At 47.8% G+C, this 20,140-nt stretch overlaps 1 protein-coding gene across 2 annotated transcripts; it reads left to right on the top strand.

Annotated features, from left to right (window-relative positions):
- The first annotated feature begins 77 nt into the window (after window positions 1–77).
- ZMYND15 (zinc finger MYND-type containing 15) lies at window positions 78–7,695 on the top strand. Of its 2 annotated transcripts, XM_007521537.3 has the most exons (14): window positions 78–357; window positions 818–1,445; window positions 2,719–2,953; window positions 3,044–3,199; window positions 3,460–3,620; window positions 4,353–4,505; window positions 4,792–4,872; window positions 5,016–5,132; window positions 5,250–5,338; window positions 5,427–5,525; window positions 5,695–5,848; window positions 6,450–6,508; window positions 6,733–6,893; window positions 7,401–7,695. In XM_007521537.3, the coding sequence occupies exons 1-14, from the start codon at window positions 94–96 to the stop codon at window positions 7,570–7,572; spliced, it is 2,529 nt and encodes an 842-aa protein (XP_007521599.2). In that variant the 5' UTR covers window positions 78–93; the 3' UTR covers window positions 7,573–7,695. The 2 variants fall into 2 exon arrangements, with proteins under 2 accessions (XP_007521599.2, XP_060060204.1); XM_060204221.1 differs by lacking the exon at window positions 6,450–6,508 and having other exon boundaries at window positions 7,401–7,537.
- Window positions 7,696–20,140: the final 12,445 nt, after the last annotated feature.

The following is a 20,140-nucleotide window of genomic DNA, read 5'->3' as shown; positions in this document are numbered from 1 at the left end:
CCAGGAGTGGTACAGAAACCGAAAGGAAAGTCGGGTGACCTGGGGAGGCGGTCAGGAAAGCAGTGGTCCATAGCCGGGGTTGAGTTGGGTTTAATGAGCCCAGTCCCAAGGGCCACCTGTGCGTACCTGTCAGTCCCCGGGGCACCTGCGACCCCAAGAGGCTGCACCCTCCCTCCTCGTCCATGGGACACTTTCACTTCCCCAGCGGATTCCGGCCACCCGCTGCCGTCACAGGGCTGGACAGTCCCGCGCCAGCTACATCCCCACTGGCCAGCGCGGCCTCGCAGGCACGCGAGGGGTGGGGGCGGGCTCGGGGCTCGGGCGGCCCTGACGTCACGACCGACCCTCACCCACGAGGTATTTACCTTTGAAAAGTGGTGGCGGCTGCAGGTACCGGAGGAGTGAACTGGAGCGGCAGCCGGGAGGGCTGGCTCAGAGGGGTCTCCCCACCCACCCATCCAAGCCCAAGGAGCACCCAGCCCCTAGTCCCCCCACCCACGCACACACGCACCCGCAGGCAGAGCCCAAACTCCACCCCCCTTTGTAAACCATCCCTCACAGGATCACCTCTCTTCTCTACTTTCAATTCTGATCTGAGCCTCTAGCCCCATCTCTCAGCTCGAGTCCATCTGTCACCGAAATCAACCACTTTCAAATCTAGCCCCATTCCCATTCCCATCCCTGAATGCCCATCCTCCATCCTAAAGACCTTATTTTCAACTCCTAATATTCATTGTATCCTTCCTTCCCACTTGGGGCCCAGTCCCAGGCTTCTTCACAACCCTTTCCCTCATCCTCTGTCTGTTCCTTTGTTCAGTCTGGGTGCAGGCCCCGTGCCCCTGAAGACATGGAGTTTGTGTCGGGATACCGGGACGAGTTCCTGGATTTCGCAGCCCTCCTCTTCGGCTGGTTCCGGAAGTTCATGGCGGAGCGTGGGTCTGTGGGAGCCAGCTTGGAGGGGCGCTGGCGTCAGCTGGAAGCTCAGATCAGGAGGCTGCCCCAGGACCCCGCCCTGTGGGTGCTTCACGTCCTGCCCAATCGCAGTGTGGGCATCAGTTTGGGGCAAGGAGCAGAACCAGGCCATGGATCAGGTTTTGGGGCTGCCCGGCTCCTGGGTGATGAGCCCCCCCTCCACCTTCGAGACCTAAGCCCCTATGTCAGTTTTGTCAGCTTGGAGGAAGGGGAGGAGGGCGAAGAGGAGGAAGAGGAGGACGAGGAGGAGGAGGAAGAGGAAAAGAATGGAGAGGAGGGTGGAAGCAAGGAGAAGGGAGAGCCAGAGGAGAATGGGGGAGCAGCTCCTACCAGCAGGGAGTCCCCCCAAGAAGCAAGCCCTCCAGGGGAGCCAGAAGAGGCTGAGCAGGAGGCCAGAGGTGGTGAGGATGGCTGCCGAGAGAAGAGGGCAGAGGATGAAGCAGGGCCTGAGAGGAGAAAGGGACGGAGAAGTGGTGAGCACTGAGCCCCCATTCAGATACACTCCCCTCCCACTCCGAACCTACAAACAGGTAGCTTTAAATATCTTATTTTACCATTACTTATTAGATAGACACAGTGAAATCAAGAAAAGAGAGAGAGAGAGAGAAGGAGAGACACCTGCAGCACTATTTCACAGCCTGTGAAACTTCCCCACCAACAGGTGGGGATCAGAGGCTCAAACCCAGGTCCTTGAGCACTGCAGTATGTACACTCAACCAGGTGTACCACCACCCTATCTATTTTTCTTTTAAAGAAAGATCAAGTTCTGACATGTCTACACATCATCATCATTTTCATCTTCTTTTTTAAAATTAATTAGAAAGATAGGAGGAGAGAGAAACAATCAGACATCACTCTGGTACATGTGCCTCTGGGGTTTGAACTCAGGACCTCATGCTTGAGAGCCAAAGCTTTATCCATTGCACCACCTCGCGCTCCACCAGGTCCACACTTCCATATGGCAGTGAAGTGCTGGAGCTGTCTGGCAACTCTCGTCTTCAGTTAAGGAGCAGTCTTTCTTCCCAGCCCTGTACTCCTTACCTTGCCTGTCAGTGAGTTCATGTAGCTTAGCTGCTGACTTGCCCAGCCTCTGCAGGCACTTGAGTCTGGTACTTCTTCTTTGTCAATATATATATATATATATATTTTTTTTTTTAATTTATTTATTAGCTAGAGACAGAGAGAAATTGAGAGGGGAGGGGGAAGATAAGAGAGGGAGAGAGACAGACAGACACCTGCAGCATTTTTTTTACCACTCGTGAAGCTTTCCCCCAGCAGGCGGGGACCAGGTGTTTGAACCTTCATCCTTGTGCATTGTAACATGAGCACTTAACCAGGTGCACCACTGCCTGGACCCGTCAAATCTTTTATTTACAAGACAAAGATATAGAGATAGAGATCAGAGTACTGCTCAGTTCTGGAGCCTCGGGCATAAGAGCCTCTTTGCATAACCATTATGCTATCTCCTCAGCCTTATTCTTCTTTTAAATTATTTATTTATTTATTTATTTATTAAATCATGATAGAGACAGAGAAAAATGGGGGGGCAGAAAAAGAGAGAGACCTGCAGCATTACTCCACCACTAATGAAGCTTCCCCTACAGGTGGGGGCAGGGGGCTTGAACCTCAGTCCTTGCGGATGGATGGTGTTGTGTGCACTTTACCAATTGCACCACCTTCCAGCCCCAAGTCTGGTACTTCTGACCATCTTTACTACTCCTTATCCCCAACTTTTTCTTTCTCCAGAGGTTGTCCCCCTGCACCTTTCCTGCCTCCTACTGGTGACAGATGAACATGGCACCATTTTAGGCATTGATCTACTAATGGATGGAGCCCAGTGGGGTGCAGCTAGGGGTTCTGGGACAGAGAGCCTGGCTGCTCGGGCCTATGCTCTCCTCTGCCACAGCATGACCTGCCCTATGGGCTCTGGAGACCCCCGAAAGCCCCGACAGCTTACAGTGGGAGATGCCCAACTACACAGGTACAGGAATCTGGTGTCTGTGAGTGTGGAAGGAAGCTCAGGGGCCTAGACTCCTGAACCCCCCTGGCCTGATACCATCTCTACCCCCAGGGAACTGGAGAATCTGGTCCCAAGGCTGGGAGTAAAGTTAGCCAAGACCCCAATGAGGACATGGGGCCCCCGACCAGGCTTCACCTTCGCCTCCCTTCGTGCTCGAAGCTGCCACGTTTGTCATAGGCACAGCTTCGAAGTGAAGCTGACACCCTGGTAAGCAGCCTGCAAAGATGGGGATGGGGTGGGGGCAAAGGAGAAAAGACTTCAACAGCCAAGTAGAGCAGAACCGTGTGGGTGGGTCAGCTGGCAGATGGGGAGGAGGACAGAGATAAAGGGATACAAGCAAGCTGTAAGAGGCAGAGAGAAAACAAACCAGGTGGCATCTGAGAAGCAAACAGTAAGACAGGGACAGCAGGCAAGCAGAGACACTACAGAGATGAGTTCTGGGTGCCCACGGCTCGCTGTGGCCGCAGCCCCCAGTGTCACGCCGTGCTGTACTGTGGAGAGGCTTGTCTCCGGGCCGACTGGCGCCGATGCCCAGATGATGTGAGCCACCGATTTTGGTGCCCGAGACTTGCAGCCTTCATGGAGCGGGCAGGAGAACTAGCCGCTCTGCCTTTCACCTACACTGCAGGTACCACAGGGCAGGGGACTTGGGTCCAGGCACCTAGCAACAGGGTCCTGAGGGGGGCTGGGGGGATGGCACACCCAGTTAAGTGTATATAGTACTAAGTGCAAGGACCCACTCAAGGATCTGGGTTTGAGCCCCTGCTCCGCACCTTCTGGGGGACACTTCACAAGCGGTGATGCAAGTCTGTAGGTGTCTGTCTTTCTCTCTCCCTCTCTATCTCCTCCTCCTCTCTCAAGTCCTCTCTGTCCTATCTAATAAAAATTAATAATAATAATGATAGTAACAGAGCAGGGTTCTGATACTACAGGTTAAGTGCTTGGAGCTAGAGCCTAGACCTCTGGAATAAGGGCCAGGTGCTAGGTGTGTGGGGCTAAGGGTTAGATCTCTGGGGTAAAAACAGGGTGTTTCTGGGACTGATTGAGTGTCTGGGTCCCCAAGAGAACTTAGAAGATCCGGACCCTTGTTTCCCAGTTCAGTCACTAACTGGTGCCTGAGGTACCACCTTGCTTCTCAGAGCCTGCTGTCTCACTCGTCCTTATTTCTTCATCACACAGGGATGTTAAAAATGCTGAAATCTCTGGAGTTGTTACAAGAATTCTGTTGCTTTGGTACCTGCTAACTGCAGACATCTGAGTGTTAGTTCTCTCCCTGCCATAGTCTTGGAGAGTTTAAGTGGAACTAAAGTCTGGTGTCCAGCCACCAGGCCGCCAACTCCTTCCCTTTCTCCTCCTCCAGAAGTGACCAGTGAAACCTTTAACAAGGAGGCTTTTCTGGCTTCAAGGGGCCTCACTCGTGGCTACTGGATCCAGCTCAGCATGCTGATTCCAGGCCTTGGCACCCCCAGGCACCCCCGGGGTAGCACTCCATCCCTCAGTCTTCTTCTCAGTGGTATGTGGGGCTTCTCAGGAATAGACTCCCCCCCCCCCCCATGCAGAGGACAGGATGGGAGAAAAGTTGGCTGGGTCACAGATGACCCTTATATACACACACACACACACCACCATGGCCATTTCAGGCCTTTCCCTAGCCCTCATGGAAGTCAACCCTGCCTACCTCAGGCAAATCTTCAGTAGTTCGAGGCCCTCTGACGGGGGACTGTAGCTCCTTTGGAAGGAAATAGGGTGATGGGTTAGACAGTGGTCTCCCTGATACAGGCTTCTTCTCTTGCTCTTAGGAGACCCCTACCAGTTTCTTCAGGGAGATGGCTCTGCCCTGATGCCTCCTGTGCCCCTAGACTCCCCCAAAAGCCTCTTTGGTGAGTTGGAAGGACTCTGTGGGAGTGAGCAATAGGACAGATACTAGAGGACCAGCAGTCTGGGTGACTAAGCAGAAGCTGTTAGGCCAGAGGCATTGGGACCAGACCTGGGGCCAGGTGCCCCAGTAACCCACTCTCCACAGGTTCATGGCAGGATTACTACACATGGCGGGGCCTCGGCTTGGACTCCCCCATGGCTGTGCTCCTTACCTACCCACTGACTGTCTACTATGTCATCACCCACCTGGTACCCCAGTCCTGTAAGGAGAGCTGAAGGGGAAGAGGAATGCATGCAATGGAGGGGGACAGGGAGCTGGTAAGGGGCAGGAGGGAGGAGGAGGGAGCCCATATCCTCAAAAAGCCAGCTTCTCACCCAGTCCCTGAGCTCAACATCCAGAACAAACAGTCACTGAAAATCCATGTGGTGGAGGCTGGGAAGGAATTTGACCTTGTCATGGTGTTTTGGGTAAGTCTCTCCAAACCTGAAGGTAGGGCATTTGGGAGTGAAGGGTAGACTCAGGACTAGACCCAGGTCTGTCCTCTGTGTCCTCTAGGAGCTCTTGGTCTTGCTCCCCCACGTGGCCTTGGAACTGCAGTTTGTGGGTGATGGCCTGCCCCCCGAGAGTGACCAGCAGCATTTTACCCTGCAGAGGGTGAGGACTGGGGCACCCTGCCCTTCTGTTCTGATCATTTTATTTCCCCCTCCATGGGGTCCTACCCTTCCTGCTCACCCCTTCCACACACACTCACATTTGCCTGATGTTTGCAACCTCTAGTACCCTAACTTCCACTGGTTTCACCACCCCACTTCTGACTCCCCAGGATGGCCCTAAAGCATCTGTCCGCCCTGGCTCTGGGGTATCAGCACGACTCAACTCTGGGACTAAGGAGAAGGGGGGACGCAGAGACCTGCAGATCAAGATGTCTGCCCGACCATACCACCTGCTCCAGGGGCCCAAGCCTGATCTCGTTATAGGTAAGAGCCTGGGACAGGAGTGTGGGGATGGGGTTGGGTGGTGGCACATTTGGTTGAACACACACATTACTGCACTGTACAAGGACCCAGGTTCAAGCCCTGGGCCCCCACCTGTAGAGGGGTGAAGCAGTAGTGCAGGTGTGTATCTCTCTGTATCTCCCCTTTCCCTCTTAATTTCTCTCTGGCAAAAGAAGTGGGAGAGAAGGGGGTCGGGTGGTAGTGCAGTGGGTTAAGTGTACGTGGTGCGAAGCACAAGGACCGGTGTAAGGATCCCGGTTTGAGCCCCAGACTCCCCACCTGCAGGGGAGTCGCTTTACAGGCAGTGAAGCAGGTCCACAGGTGTCTATCTTTATCTCCCCCTCTCTATCTCCCCTCCTCTCTCCATTTCTCTCTGTCCTATCCAACAACAACATCAATGGCAACAATAACAATAACAACAAGGGCAACAAAAACGGAAAAAAATGACCTCCAGGAGCAGTGGATTCATAGTGCAGGCACTGAGCCCCAGCAAAATAACCCTGAGGGCAAAAAAAAAAAAACTCTTAGAAATGGGAGAGAAGACGATGAGAGTCAGCTATTGGGTTTCTCCCTCTGCTTGCAGGATTTAACTGCGGCTTTGGTCTCAAAGACACTTGGCTGAGTTTGCTGCCCAGGCTACAGGTAGGGAATAGGTTAAAACACTCTCTCACCTCCTGCCCAGCCTCTCCTGCCCCACCACCATCAGCTCCACAAACTGCCACCACCCTTCCCCCCATGGGTCCTCTTGCCTCTATGTGTCTGTCCCCCTTCGCAGTGTATCTGAGTGTCCAGTTTGGGAAAATGGTGTGGTGTGTGTGTGTGGGGGGGCGTTTCTCCAGAGTTTCTGAGGTCTCCCTCACCTCCAGTCCCTCCGAGTGCCAGCCTTCTTCACGGAGAGCAGCGAGTATGGCTGTATGATGGACGACCAGACTATGGCAGTGGCCACTGGTGGGGGTACCAGCCCTCCACAGCCCAACCCCTTCCGCTCCCCCTTTCGCCTCAGAGCGGCGGATAACTGCATGCCCTGGTAGGAGCCCACACCCTGTTTCCTTCCTGACCCTTCTTATTCCCTGGCTCTGGTTGAAAAAAGTGCATAAACCCATGTTTTCCTACCTCTTTTCTTCCCCTGCCAGGTCCTGACAACCTCAACATCCCTCACCTCCTAGACCCCATACTTCAAATTCAGGCCACAAAAACCTCTCTCTTTTTAAATTATCTTTATTTGATAGAGACAGAAATCGAAAGGGGAGAGGGAAACAGAGAGAGAGACCTGCAGAACTATTTCACCACTTGTGAAGTTTTCCCCCTGCAGGTGGGGACCGGGGCCTTGAACCTGGGACCTTGTGCACTGTAATATGTGTGCTCAACCAGGTGCGCCATCACTCAGCCCCCAGGTCACAAATTCTCTCCGGCTCTTCCTCCTCCACCCAAGCCCGGACCCCCTGTTTCGCCTGCACCTCCTCCAGCAAACCCTGCCCCTGGAGTACCCCGCACTAGGCCCCGCCCCTGACGTAGCCACGCCCCTCCCCCGCAGGTACTGCAATGCCTTCATCTTCCACCTGGTCTACAAGCCTCCGCAGGGAAACGGGGCGCGGCAGGCACCCGGGCCCGCGCCCGCTGCCCCCACCCCAGCTGCTCCTCCCGCCCCCGCCCGCAGGCGCCGGGGAGAAAAGAAAACTGTACGTGGGGGCCGCAGACGAAGATGAGGGCTGTGAGGTAGCAGTCCAGTCCCTCCCCCAGCACCCTCAGAAGGGAAACCGAAAACACCCAAGACCCAGAGGGAGGCGACTGGCTGGAGCGTGGAGAGATAAATAAAATGCTTGTTGGAAGCCACTGAGTCACTGATGCTCTGATTGTATACTCATAATGGGTCATTCAACTGCGAGGGGGAGAAAAAAGGTTTAGAGATGGCATTTGCCTTTGGCTTCTTTCATTCTTCTGTTACTGTGCCCTCTTTTGTTTGTGACTCTGACCTTCCTTGGTAACCCCAAACTTTCCTAATGTATTGGGAAATTTCCAACCCCAGTAACACAAAGGGGCCAGTCTGTAGGCAATGCCAGACCAAGTGTGAAAAATAAACCTCAATAGCAGGACTGGGAAAGATTGCCAGCAATCCTGTGAAAGAAGTGGGCCTTTTGGTTTAGATTCTTTTATATATTTACAAAATGAAAAATATCGACAAGACCATAGGATAAGAGGTGTACGATTCCATACAATTCCCACCACCAGAGTTTCGTATCTCATCCCCTCCCTTGGAAGCTTTCCTATTCTTTTGTTTTTGGTTGGTTGGTTTTTAGCCTCCAGGGTTACTGCTGGGGCTCAGTGCCTGCACCATGAATCCACTGCTCCTGGAGGCCATTTTACCCCCTTTTTGTTGCCCTTGTTGTAGCTTTGTTGTGGTTATTATTGTTATTGTTGATGTCGTTCGTTGTTGGATAAGACAGAGAGAAATGGAAAGAGGAGGGGAAGGCAGAGGGGGCAAGAAAGACAGACACCTGCAGACCTGCTTCACCACCTGTGAAGCGACTCCCCTGCAGGTGGGGAGCCAGGGGCTCGAACCTGGTCCTTGCGCTTTGCACCACGTGCACTTAACCCACTGTTCTACTGCCTGACCCCCTGAAGCTTTCCTATTCTTTATCCCTCTGGGAGCCTGGATCCAAGATCATTATGGGGTGCAGAAGGTGGGAAGTCTGTCTTCTGTAATTACTTCTTTGTTGGACATGGGTGTTGACAGGTCGATCTATACCCCCAGCCTGTTTCTATCTATCCCTAGTGGGGCAGGGCTCAGGAGTTCCAGGACACACTGGTGAGGTCATCTGTCCATTGAACTCAGTTTGGCATCATGGTAGCATCTGCAACTTGGTGGCTGAAAAGTATTAAGATGTAAAGCAGAACAAAGTGTTTAATAATCAGGAACCTAAAGGCAAGAATAGAGCAGATGAGATTTGGGGTCTCCATTCTGGAAAAAGCTCGTAGTTCTATTTAGGTATATTCCAAAGGGCCTTTACTAATTTTTGGCTGAGCCTGACAACTAACATACAGGTGAACCAAAGGTATTGTTTGGGGAGATGGTGTCAGAGTTGGAAATAGGGCTAGAAAACTGGATTAGGGATGAGAGTAGCTCCGAAATATGGGAAAAGCATATTAACTATACACCCCATCGATTTGATCCGGGGGCCCATATTCAGCACAGGAACCTGTGTAACCTCTGCATCCCTGCAGATCTGAGCTTGCATTATGTGGTAATAGCGAGGAACATTCTAGACTGCATTCATTGCCAGATATATCTTCCTTCAGTGGTAGAGTACTCTGGCCCAATCTCCAGAGAATGAGGCAGTCCCTACCATTGTTGACCTTGAGGGCAAGTTCCTGTTGGAGTCCACAAAGGGGTCTATTATGTTTTTCCTGATGGAGATGACCAGTGACCATAGAGAGAGAGAGATCTGTTAGAGGTCTAGGTACATCGTGTCTGTGTGGGAATCTCAGGATTCCCTGGCTAGGCGCTGGGTGATGAGGTGGCCTGATAGTAGCCAACATAGCTATCATTAATATATGCTGGGTTTTTTTGCCCTTATCCAGCTTTTGTAGTCCTTGTTTTGTTTTATGAGGTTAGCCTTGGAGTGATTGAGGGAAGTGAAATAGGAAGTAGGTGAGAAGGGTATCCGGGTCTAAGTGGAAACTATTTGATTAAGTACTCTATGGCGTCTTTTTCAGGTCTTTCTACTTGCTTGCTGCACTTATTGGGTCACTGCAAACTATTGTGTATAACATATAACTTTTGTTTTAACATATATATTTTCCCCTAACTTATGGATACATGTGCTCTGTCTCATGGGCACTGGTTCATATCTAGGTTCTGTGGCTTTGTTAGGAAGTGCACTACCCTAATGGAGTTAAGGAGTCCTGTGAGCTAGGAACGGTCTCACCAGAGTAGTGGAGCTGAAGGGTTGACATAGCAGGCCTATCGTCTGTGGACACAGTCCGAAGTGAAACATGTCGAGGTGGTACTGGTTGCATTGATTAGGCTGAGATCAGCGGATGCTGTATCAGTTGGTGTGGGTCGAGAGAAGCCTGCTGGAAAAGGAGCCCCACCACTGAGGCTCCAGGACTGGGAGAAACAGGGATTTTTATAGAGAAGGAGGAGGGTTCCTGCTGTCTTAGGGGTTAAGAAGGCAATAGATAGTTATTATTATAATCAAGTTATTTGGAAATTTTGTTGATTTTGAAAGTCTCATTCATACAAGACCTCACCATGACTTATATTGTTTAATGCTATTTAAATGTAGCTGTATCTTATGTAGTGATGCAGCCCGCTGCTTCTGGTCTCTCTGGCCTAAGATCAGAGATAATTTCCCCACCTGCAGGGGGGTCACTTTCACAAGCAGTGAAGCAGGTCTTTGGGTGTCTATCTTTCTCTGCTTCCTCTAGCTTCCCTTCCTCTCTTGATTTCTCTCTGTCCTATCCAACAACAGCAAAATAACAACAATAACCACAAAAATGGGAAAAATACCCTCCAGGAGCAATGGATTTATAGTGCAGGCAACAAGCCCCAGCAATAACCCTGGAGGCAAAAAAAAAAAAGACTATAGATATAGATGATTTAATATTTCAAAGAAAAAGTCATTATTAGTAATGTATTAACAATTTAAGCCCACTGTTAAAATTCAATCAGGTTACCAATTTGAAGCCTTAAGTGCTTAGATTAAAGGAATATATACTCAGAACTGGGATCTATGCATCAAAAAGTTTGAGACATTCAATCTATTTTTCCCATTTCATACTGATTAAATAGTGATTTATAAGACTATAGGTTAAAGTTCCAGCCCCCAGCTCCCCACCTACAGGGGAGTCGCTTCACAGGTGGTGGGTGAAGCAGGTCTGCAGGTGTCTATCTTTCTCTCCCCCTCTCTGTCTTCCCCTCCTCTCTCCATTTCTGTCTGTCCGATCCAACAATGAAGATATCAATAATAACTACAACAATAAAACAGCAGGGGCAACAAAAGGAATAAATAAATAAAATATTTTTTTAAAAGACTATAGGTTAATAGGAGTGTATATTAACACCATTCCTGCCACCAAAGGTCTGTGTCCCCACCTCCTCCCTGGTTTAGATTCTTTGAAAGGCCTCAGCTTGTGGCATGAAAAGTGGCTCAGCTGGTACAGCATTAGACTTTTGTGCCCAAGGTTTCCAGTTCAGTTCCTGGCACCTCATTGTACGTTTGTGAAACTGTCTCATATGAATAAATAACTCCTTTAAAACATTTTTTTTAAGAAACAAAGACCACAGTCATCTGTCCAAATTAGAGACTTAGTGACCAGTCTTCACCATCTTTCATCCCTCATAGTCAATAAGACCCACTTCCAGTCCCCAGGAGGTAACTAAAGCTTTGGACTCTAAAGCATGAGGTCTCGAGTTTAACTCTGGCATCCCATGTGCCATAGTGATGCTATCTATCTATCTATCTATCATCTCTTTCATTAAGAAATCAATCTTTTTTCATTTAAGAAAATTTAAAGGGGCAGGGGAGATAGCATAATGGTTATGCAAACAGATTCTCAAGCCTGAGGCTCTAAGGTCCCAGGTTCAATCCCCTACACCACTACAAACCAGAGCTGAGCAGTACTCTGGTTAAAGGAAAGAAAAGATATTGAAGAACCACTTCTACAGAGTTAAGCTACTAAAGCCATTCATATATGCTAAATCCCACTGTAGACTCCACCATATCTGTTCTCCATATGTCATGCAAATTCCTTCTAAAATAAACACAGGGGCGAGGAGTTAGCACACTGGGTTAAGAGCACATGGCGCTAAGCACAAGGACAGGCCTGAGGACTCAGGTTTGAGTCCCCTGCTCCTCACCTGCAGGGGGGTCGCTTCACAAGTGGTGAAGCAAGTCTGTAGGTATCTCTCTCCCCCTCTCTGTCATCCCCTCCTCTCTCAATTTCTATCTGTCCTATCCAACAACAACAATAATAGGAACTACAACAACAGGGGAAAAAACCAAACACATTACTCCCCTGCTTGAATCTCTTTCGTGAGTTTATCCTCCACTTTGCTTTAAAGGATGTATTTATTTAGGGCAGGGGTGGATAGCATAATGGTTATGCATAGAGACTCTCATGCCTGAGGCTTCAAAGTCCCAGGTTTAATCCCCTGCACCACCATAAACCAGAGCTGAGCAGTGCTCTGGTTGGAAAAAAGAAAAAAAGATGTATTTATTTATAAATGAGAGGGGTGAGTGGAATGAGAGAACTTTGATGCCAGGCATTAAATTCAGGACCGCACATTTGAGTCCAACATTTTATCCATTGTGCCACTTCCTGGGCCACCTGCCTTTTCCAATTTAAAAGCCAATTTGGTGGAGACCTCAAATCTCATCTGCTTTATTATTGCTTCTAATTTCCTGATTATTAAACAATTTGTTCTGTTTTATATCATAATGCTTTTCAGCCACCAAGTTGCAGATGCTACCATGATGCCAACCCCACTTCCCTGGGCAGATGACCTCACCAAGGGTACCCTGGCACCCCACCTCCCCAGACCCCTGCCCCTCTAGGGAAAGAGAGAGATAGGCTGGGAGTATGGATCAACCTGCCATGCCCATGTTCAGCTCAGAAGCAATTCCAAAGCCAGACCTTCTACTTTCTGAACCTCATAATGATCCTGAATCCATATTCCAGAGGGATAAAGAATAGGAAAGCTTTCAAGGGATGAGATGGGACACAGAGCTCTGGTGGTGGGAACTGTGTGGAATTGTATCCCTCTTATCCTATGGTCTTGTCAATATTTCCATTTTATCATTTTTTCTAAAAATCCATTTAGGTGGAGAAACCTGGTAGATACCATCTTAACCAAGTGATTAAAATTAGTAAGTAAGGTACCAGAGAGAGATAAGCATAGTGGTTATGCAAAAGACTTTCATGTCTAAAGCTATGAAGTCCCAGGTTCAGTCCCTAGCACCACCATAAGCCAGAGCTAATCAGTGCTCTGGTTAAAAAAATAATAATAAAGTTAATAAGTAATTGTTGGCCCATTGCCCAGTGCTACAGAAAGTCAAACACTGTTTATATAGCAGAGAACTGGAAAACCATAGGTGGATTCTGAAGCCAACAGGATAGGAGTTTTAGACTATAAGGTTTCCTTACCACCTGTAACTTTAAGGGGCCCGAGAGGTGGTATAGTGAGTGGATAAAGCATTGGACTCACAAATACAATGTCCTGAGTTTGCCCCTCACCATCACATGTACCAGGGTAATGCTTTAGTCCTCTCTTATAAATAAATCTTAAAAAAAAAAAAAAAAACAGATTCAAGGCTGGGGAGATAGCATAATGTTTACATAGAGGACTTTCATGCCTGAGGCTGAAGGTCCCAGGTTCAGTCCCCAGCACGTCCATAAGCCAAATCTGAGCAGTGTTCTAGCCCATTTTTTATTTAAATATATATATATATATATATATATTTTAAAAAGGCAGATTTAGTTTTAGCATATTAACTATCTTTTGAGGGGGTGGAGGAGCCAGCTCCTCAAGCAGAGTACTTAGGAATTATCTTTTGTTTAGCCCAGTTTATCAACCTCAGGTTTCTTGTCCCCTCCAGGGCCATGATTTGTCCTTGTCCCTGTGCCCTGCCAGGCAGTTCTGTTCCTTTAAGGCCATGATTTCAGTGTTGACCTCATGTGCTCTCACTCATTACCTCTGTAGTAGTCTTTCAAAAATATGTGATCTGAATCAAATAAAGAGAAAATATTAAATAAATCCATAGATCATAGGGCAGTTTGCAAGAATTTAATTACTGTCAGAGGCTGGGTGGTGATATACTGGGTAGAACGTATATGTTACCAGACCTGAGGACATAGGTTCAAGACCCCGGCCCCACTTGCAAGGGGACAGGGGAAGCTTATAAGTGGTAGAGCAGTGCTGTAAGTCTCTCTGTCTCTCTCTTTTTTTAATTTATTCATTTATTTGAGACAGAGCAAAATTTAGAAGAGGGAGATAGAAAAGGGAAGAGACAGAGAGAGACCTGCTTCACGACTCCTGAAACTTTCCTCCCTGCAGATGGAGACCATCTCCGGACTTGAACTCAGGTCTTTGGGCACTGTCAAGTGTGCTCCTAACCAGGTACACCACTGCCCAGCCCCTTATTATTTATTTTTTTAATATTTATTTATTCCCGTTTGTTGCCTTTGTTTTGTTGTTATTATTGTTATTGATGTCGTCATTGTTGGATAGGACAGAGAGAAATGGAGAGAGGAGGGGAAGACAGAGAGGGGAAAAGAAAGAGAGACACCTGCAGACCTGCTTCACCACTTGTGAAGTGACTCCCCTGCAGGTGGAGGGCTGGAGGCTCTAACCAGGACCCTTATGCCGGTCCTTGCTCTTTGTGCCATCTGTGCTTAAACTGCAGCTCTACCACCCGACTCACCGCCTAGCCCCTTTATGTCTCTCTCTCCATCTCACCCTCTGTCAAAAGAAAGAAAAGGGAGTCGGGCGGTAGCGCAGGGGGTTAAGAGCAGTGGTTCAAGTGCAGGTGGGGCAAAGCACAAAGACTGGCGTAAGGATCTCGGGGCAAAGCACAAAGACTGGCGTAAGGATCTCGGTTCAAGCACCCCGGCTCCCCACCTGCAGGGGAGTCGCTTCACAGGCAGTGAAGCAGGTCTGCAGGTGTCTATCTTTCTCTCCCCCTCTGTCTTCCCCATCTCTCTCCATTTCTCTCTGTCCTACCTAACAACGATGACATCAATAACAACAATTACAACAATAATAAAAAGGGAGGACAACAAAAGGGAAAATAAATTTAAAAAATATTTTTTAAAAAGGGAGAGGGAAAAAATGGAAGGTTAAGTAGATAACATACTGGTTATGCAAAAGACTTTCATGCCTGAGATTTCCAAGGTCCCAGGTTCAATCCCCAACACTACCATAAGCTAGAGTTGAGCAGTGCTCTGGTGTTGTCAATGATGATGATGATGATAATAATAATAATAAGCGACTGGAAGCAGTAGAATCATTGTGTAAGCACCTGGTTCCATAGATTACCCTGGTAAAAGAGACTGTCCAAGTTGAGTCCTGGGATGTGGCACAGTGGATAAAGGATTAGACTCTCAAGCATGAAGTCCTCGGTTGTTCAGTCCTTGGGGCCAGGCGGTGGCACACCTGGTTACACACACTTAATACTATGTGGAAGGATCCACTCAAAGACCTAAGTTCAAACCCCTGGCTCCCACCTACAGCGGGCATGCTTCACAAGTGGTAAAGCAGGTCTGCAGTTGTCTATCTTTCTCCCTCTTTCCCCTCCTCCCTCCTACACACACACACACACACACACACACACACACACACACACACACACACACAATTTCTCTCTGTTCTATAAAAGAAAATAAATGGGGGAGTTGGGCAGTAGCACAGCGGGTTAAGCGCATGTGGCCGGTTAAGCACATGTGGCGTGAAGCGCAAGGATCCCAGTTCGAGCCCCCGGCTCCCCACCTGCAGGGAAGTCGTTTCATAAGCGGTGAAATAGGTCTACAGGTGTCTGTCTTTCTCTTGCCCTCTCTGTCTTCCTCTCCTCTCTCCATTTCTCTCTGTTCTATCCAACAACAACGACATTAGTAACAACAACAATAATAACTACAACAACAACAAAAAAAAAAGCCAAAGGCAACAAAAGGGGAAATAAATAATTATTAAAAAAAAAAAAAAGGAAAGGAAAGGGAAAAAAAAAAAGGCAGCCAGGAACAGGGGATTTGTAGTGCTGGCACCAAGGCAATAACCCTGGAGGCAAAAAACAAACAAACAAAAATAACAAAAAACCTCCTTGGCATTGAATGTGCCAGAGTCACATCCTCTCTCTAATAAATAAATAAATATCTTTAAAAATAAAAGTATCTTGGTGTATTGCACCAAAGTAAAAGACTCTAGGGTGGGGTGGGGTGGGGGTTCAGGTCCTGGGACATGATGGCAGAGGAGGACCTAGTGGGAGTTGTATTGTTAAGTGGAAATTTTTTTTTGGGGGGGGGGGTCTGGCGGTAGCGCAGCAGGTTAGCTAGCACACATAACACGAAGAGCAAGGACCAGCGCAAGGACTGCGGTTCAAGCCACCGGCTCACCACCTGCGGGGGGGGGGGGGGGGGCGTGTCACTTCACAAGTGGTGAAGCAGGTCTACAGGTGTCTATCTTTCTTCCCCCGTCTCCCCTCCTTTCTCGATTTCTCTCTGTCCTATTCAACAACATCATTGGCAACAATAACGACAACAACAATGGCAACAAAATGGGAAAAAATAGCCTCCAGGAGCATTGGATTTGTAGTGCAGGCACTGAGCACCAGCAGTGGCCCTGGAGGCAAAAAAGAAGAAGAAAAGAAAGGAAAGGAAGAAATGCATTGCAAAGGGGGAACTTTATAGATGGAAGAACAATGCTGTGGGGTGTCTCCTCTCTGTCTTTCACCCTCTATCTGGAAAAGAGAAGAGGTTGAGAAAGAGGAAGGAGGAAGAAGGAAGAGAGAGAATGAGTATGAAGAGGAGGGGAGAGGTAAAGGGAAAGAAAGAGTCTGCTGGGAGCTGTAGGATTACTGCGCCTCCCCCAGAAAAAAAAAAAAGACAGACAATGACAAGACACGATGTAGTATTTTTAGTGGACCCTGGTATAGAAAATGGGCATTAATGAAAAAACAATCAAGTCTGTACTTTAGCTAATGGTATTGTATCAACGTTAATTTCTCAGCTTTGATAATCTGTCATAGTTATAGAAGATATATAACCTTGAAGAAAGATGAGTTGTAGAGTATATGGGGGAATAGCATAATGGGTAGGCAAATGACCTTCATGCCTTGAGGCTCTGTAGTCCCAGGTTCAATCCCCAGCACCAACATAAGCCAGAGCTGAACAGTGCTCTGGTCTCTCTGTATCTTTCTCATTAAAATGAATATAAAATATTTAAAAAATAAAATTAGAAAGTATGTATGACTATTACTGAATGCTACCTTTGCAACTTATCAAACTAAAATTATTTTAGAATAAAAAGTTAAAAATTGTATTGCACCAAAGTAAAAGACTCTGGGTAGAGTGAGGGGGAGGGTTCAGGTCCTGGAACATGATGGCAGAGAAGGACCTAGTGGGGTTTGAATTGTTATGTGGAAAACTGGGAAATATTATGCATGTACAAACTATTATATGTTACTGTTGAGTGTAAGCCATCATTCACCCAATAGAGAAATTAAAATTAATAAATAAGCAAAAAAAATAATAAAGTGTCTCTGTCATTCTCTCTTAAAAAGATTTGTTTGTTTGTAAAAGAGAGATAGATTGTGTGTGTTAGGACACCTCTGGCACTAGGATGCCAGTGATTGAACTTAGGAATTCATACTTGAGAATTCTAACTTTTGTACAATATGGCACTTCCCAATTCCTCGGTTACTCACTTTTTTCTTTTTTTTTCTTTTCTAATTTTTATTTATTTATTTTCCCTTTTTTGTTGCCTTTGTTTTTTTGTTATTGATGTAATCATTGTTAGATAGGAGAAATGGAGAGAGGAAGGGAAGACAGAGAGGGGGAGAGAAAGACAGACACCTGCAGACCTGCTTCACCGCCTGTGAAGCGACTCCCCTGCAGGTAGAGAGCCGGGGGCTAGAACTGGAATCCTTATGCCACATGCACTTAACCCTCTGCGCTACCGCCCAACTCCCACTCACTTTTTTCTTCTAAGTGAGAGAGATGACTATATGCAGGTTGAAGAATGGAATTCAGGAACATACTAGGGCACTTGTCTTTGCAAATGTCACCTGCCTGGTAGCTATCACATGATCCCCAGTACATATTCAAGTTTTTTTTTTCTTTAGTTATCTGAAAGGTCCTTTCAGCTGGTTTGTTCTAATCAAGAAATAAATAAGATTCACACATGACTTGTGGTTGTTGTGTCTCTAACGTTTCTTGTAATCCCCAGCAGACTTCCTTTTTTTTTTTTTCCATGTTACTGATTCAGTGAGAAACTGAGTTCCTATAGAATGTTCCTCATTCTGGATCTGGCTGATCACATCCTCTGATATTTTTAATTTATCTGTCTTCTTTTTTTTTTTCTAATTTTTAAAAATATTTATTTCTTCCCTTTTGTTGTCCTTGTTGTTTTATTGTTGTAGTTATTGTTGTGCCCAGAAGTTCGAGTCCCGATCTCACGCAAAGAAGACCAGAATCACATGCAGTAGCAAGAGCCTTATTGGGAAGCTTAAGCTTCGGCCACCGACACCCTTCCAAGCAAAGGGAGAGTCTATGACCTCAATCACTTCTCGTCCCACCTTTTTATAGTTATCACAGGGTGGGCACAGGTGGAAATATCCACACGAAACAAGGAACAATTGGCCTTGAGCCAACAGCTGCTCTCAGTATTTGGGGCTCCCCTCCAACCCCACATTCCCCCCTTGTCTTTTTGTAACTTTTAGGGCCCAATCTTGGGCCAATCTCTGTTTCTCACTACTGTCCCAGTATCAATGGGGTGTGAGGAACAGTAGTAGCAGGAATGAAGATTAGAGTCACCAGGAGAGAAAAGAGTCTACAGAGTCACGAGCAGACCAACCGGAGCCTGAGCGGGTGTTTGGGAACAGACTTGAGTTGCCATCTGGTCTTGAACTCTTCTGTCTCTGCTGCACAGACGTGGGAGTGGTGGATCCACGGGCCGATACCATCCACCTTCAGGGCCGTGGGGGTGGCTAAGATGACAGTATACGGTCCTTTCCACTGGGGCTCAAGTGTCTCTTTTTGGTGGCGTCTCACCAAGACTGAGTCTCCAGGCTGGAAGGGATGAGGGTTTGGAGGGGGTGCAGCTTCATATATTGCTCTCAGTCTTGGCCACACATGCTTTTGGACTTAAGCTATTATCTGTAAGGATGTAAGCAGGTTCTGATCATTAATATCAGCGAGCAAGTCTGATCTCAAGGCTGGGATTATGTGAGGAGACAACCAAACATGATCTTGAATGGGGTCAGCTTTGCAGTATAGGGGGTATTTCCTACTCTATAAGGGGCAAAGGGAAGGAGAGTTACCCAGTCTATGCCAGTCTCCATAGTTAATTTTGTTAAGTTCTCCTTTAGATTTCTATTCATCCTTTCTACCTGTCCTGAGCTTTGGGGCCTGTAGGCGCAATGTAATTTCCATTTTGCCCCAAGGACACCTACCAAGTTGTGGGTTACCCGGGAAATGAAGGCTGGACCACCGTCTGAACTTAATTGAAGGGGCTTACCAAACCTGGGAAAATCTCTTCAAGTAGTTTCTTCACCATTGTCTGGGCCGTCTCCCTCTTGGTCAGGAACGCCTCAGTCCATCCTGAAAAGGTGTCTACAAACACTAACATATTTATACCCATATTTTCCAGGTTTTACCTCAGTGAAGTCTATCTCCCAGTAGGCGCCTGGTCTGGTTCCTTTCTCACGCACCCCAGGAGTTCTAGGCTGGTTGCTAGCATTTACAAATCTGCAGGCTTTACGTTCTGCAACTATTTCCTTAATCATTTGGTTCTTGTTGTAAATTCTCAGGCTGGCTTTTTGTAAAAATTCAGTCATTTTTCTTCATCCCAGGTGGGTAGTTCTGTGTATATGCTTTAGTAGATGTTTAGCCACGGCTTGGGGTAAGATGAGTTTACCATCAGCTGTTACCCACCAATTACCGTGCTTGTAAGCGAGAGGTAAATTTTTTTATCTGGAGCTCATCATCTGATGTATATTTTGGCTCATCAGGCAGGATGGGTTCTGCAGGGTTTGGCAGACAAAGAGATAATTCATCAGTTCTTTCCAATGCAACTTGTCTGGCTGTGGCATCTGCTAGGCGGTTGCCCCGTGCCACAGGACCTTCTCCCTTTTGGTGTCCAGGGCAGTGTATTATGGCCACCTCATCTGGCATCCAGATAGCCTCTAACAGGTTCAACACTTCCTGCTGGCCCTTTATAGCTTCGCCTTCAGCTGTGATCAGTCCCCTTTCTCGATATATAGCCCCGTGGATATGGGCTGTAGCAAAGGCATAGCGGCCATCGGTGTAGATGTCAAGTCCCTTCCCCTTTCCCAAGTTGGGAGCTTTTGTGAGGGCAATTAACCCAGCTTTTTGGGCCGAAGTCCCTGTAGGCAGGACAGCTGCCCACACAGTCTCATGCTCAGTAGTTACCGTGGCCCCCGCATACCGTACCCCATCTCTGATGAAGCTGCTCCTGTCAATATACCAGTTCACTTCTGTTCCTCTCAAAGGCTGGTCCTTCAGGTCCTCCTGGAGGCCAGACCTGCAGCCCAGAATCTCGGA

This window comes from Erinaceus europaeus, chromosome 12, assembly GCF_950295315.1.
Source record: "Erinaceus europaeus chromosome 12, mEriEur2.1, whole genome shotgun sequence".
NCBI lineage: Eukaryota > Metazoa > Chordata > Mammalia > Eulipotyphla > Erinaceidae > Erinaceus > Erinaceus europaeus.
This window is presented reverse-complemented; position numbering and strand designations above follow the sequence as displayed.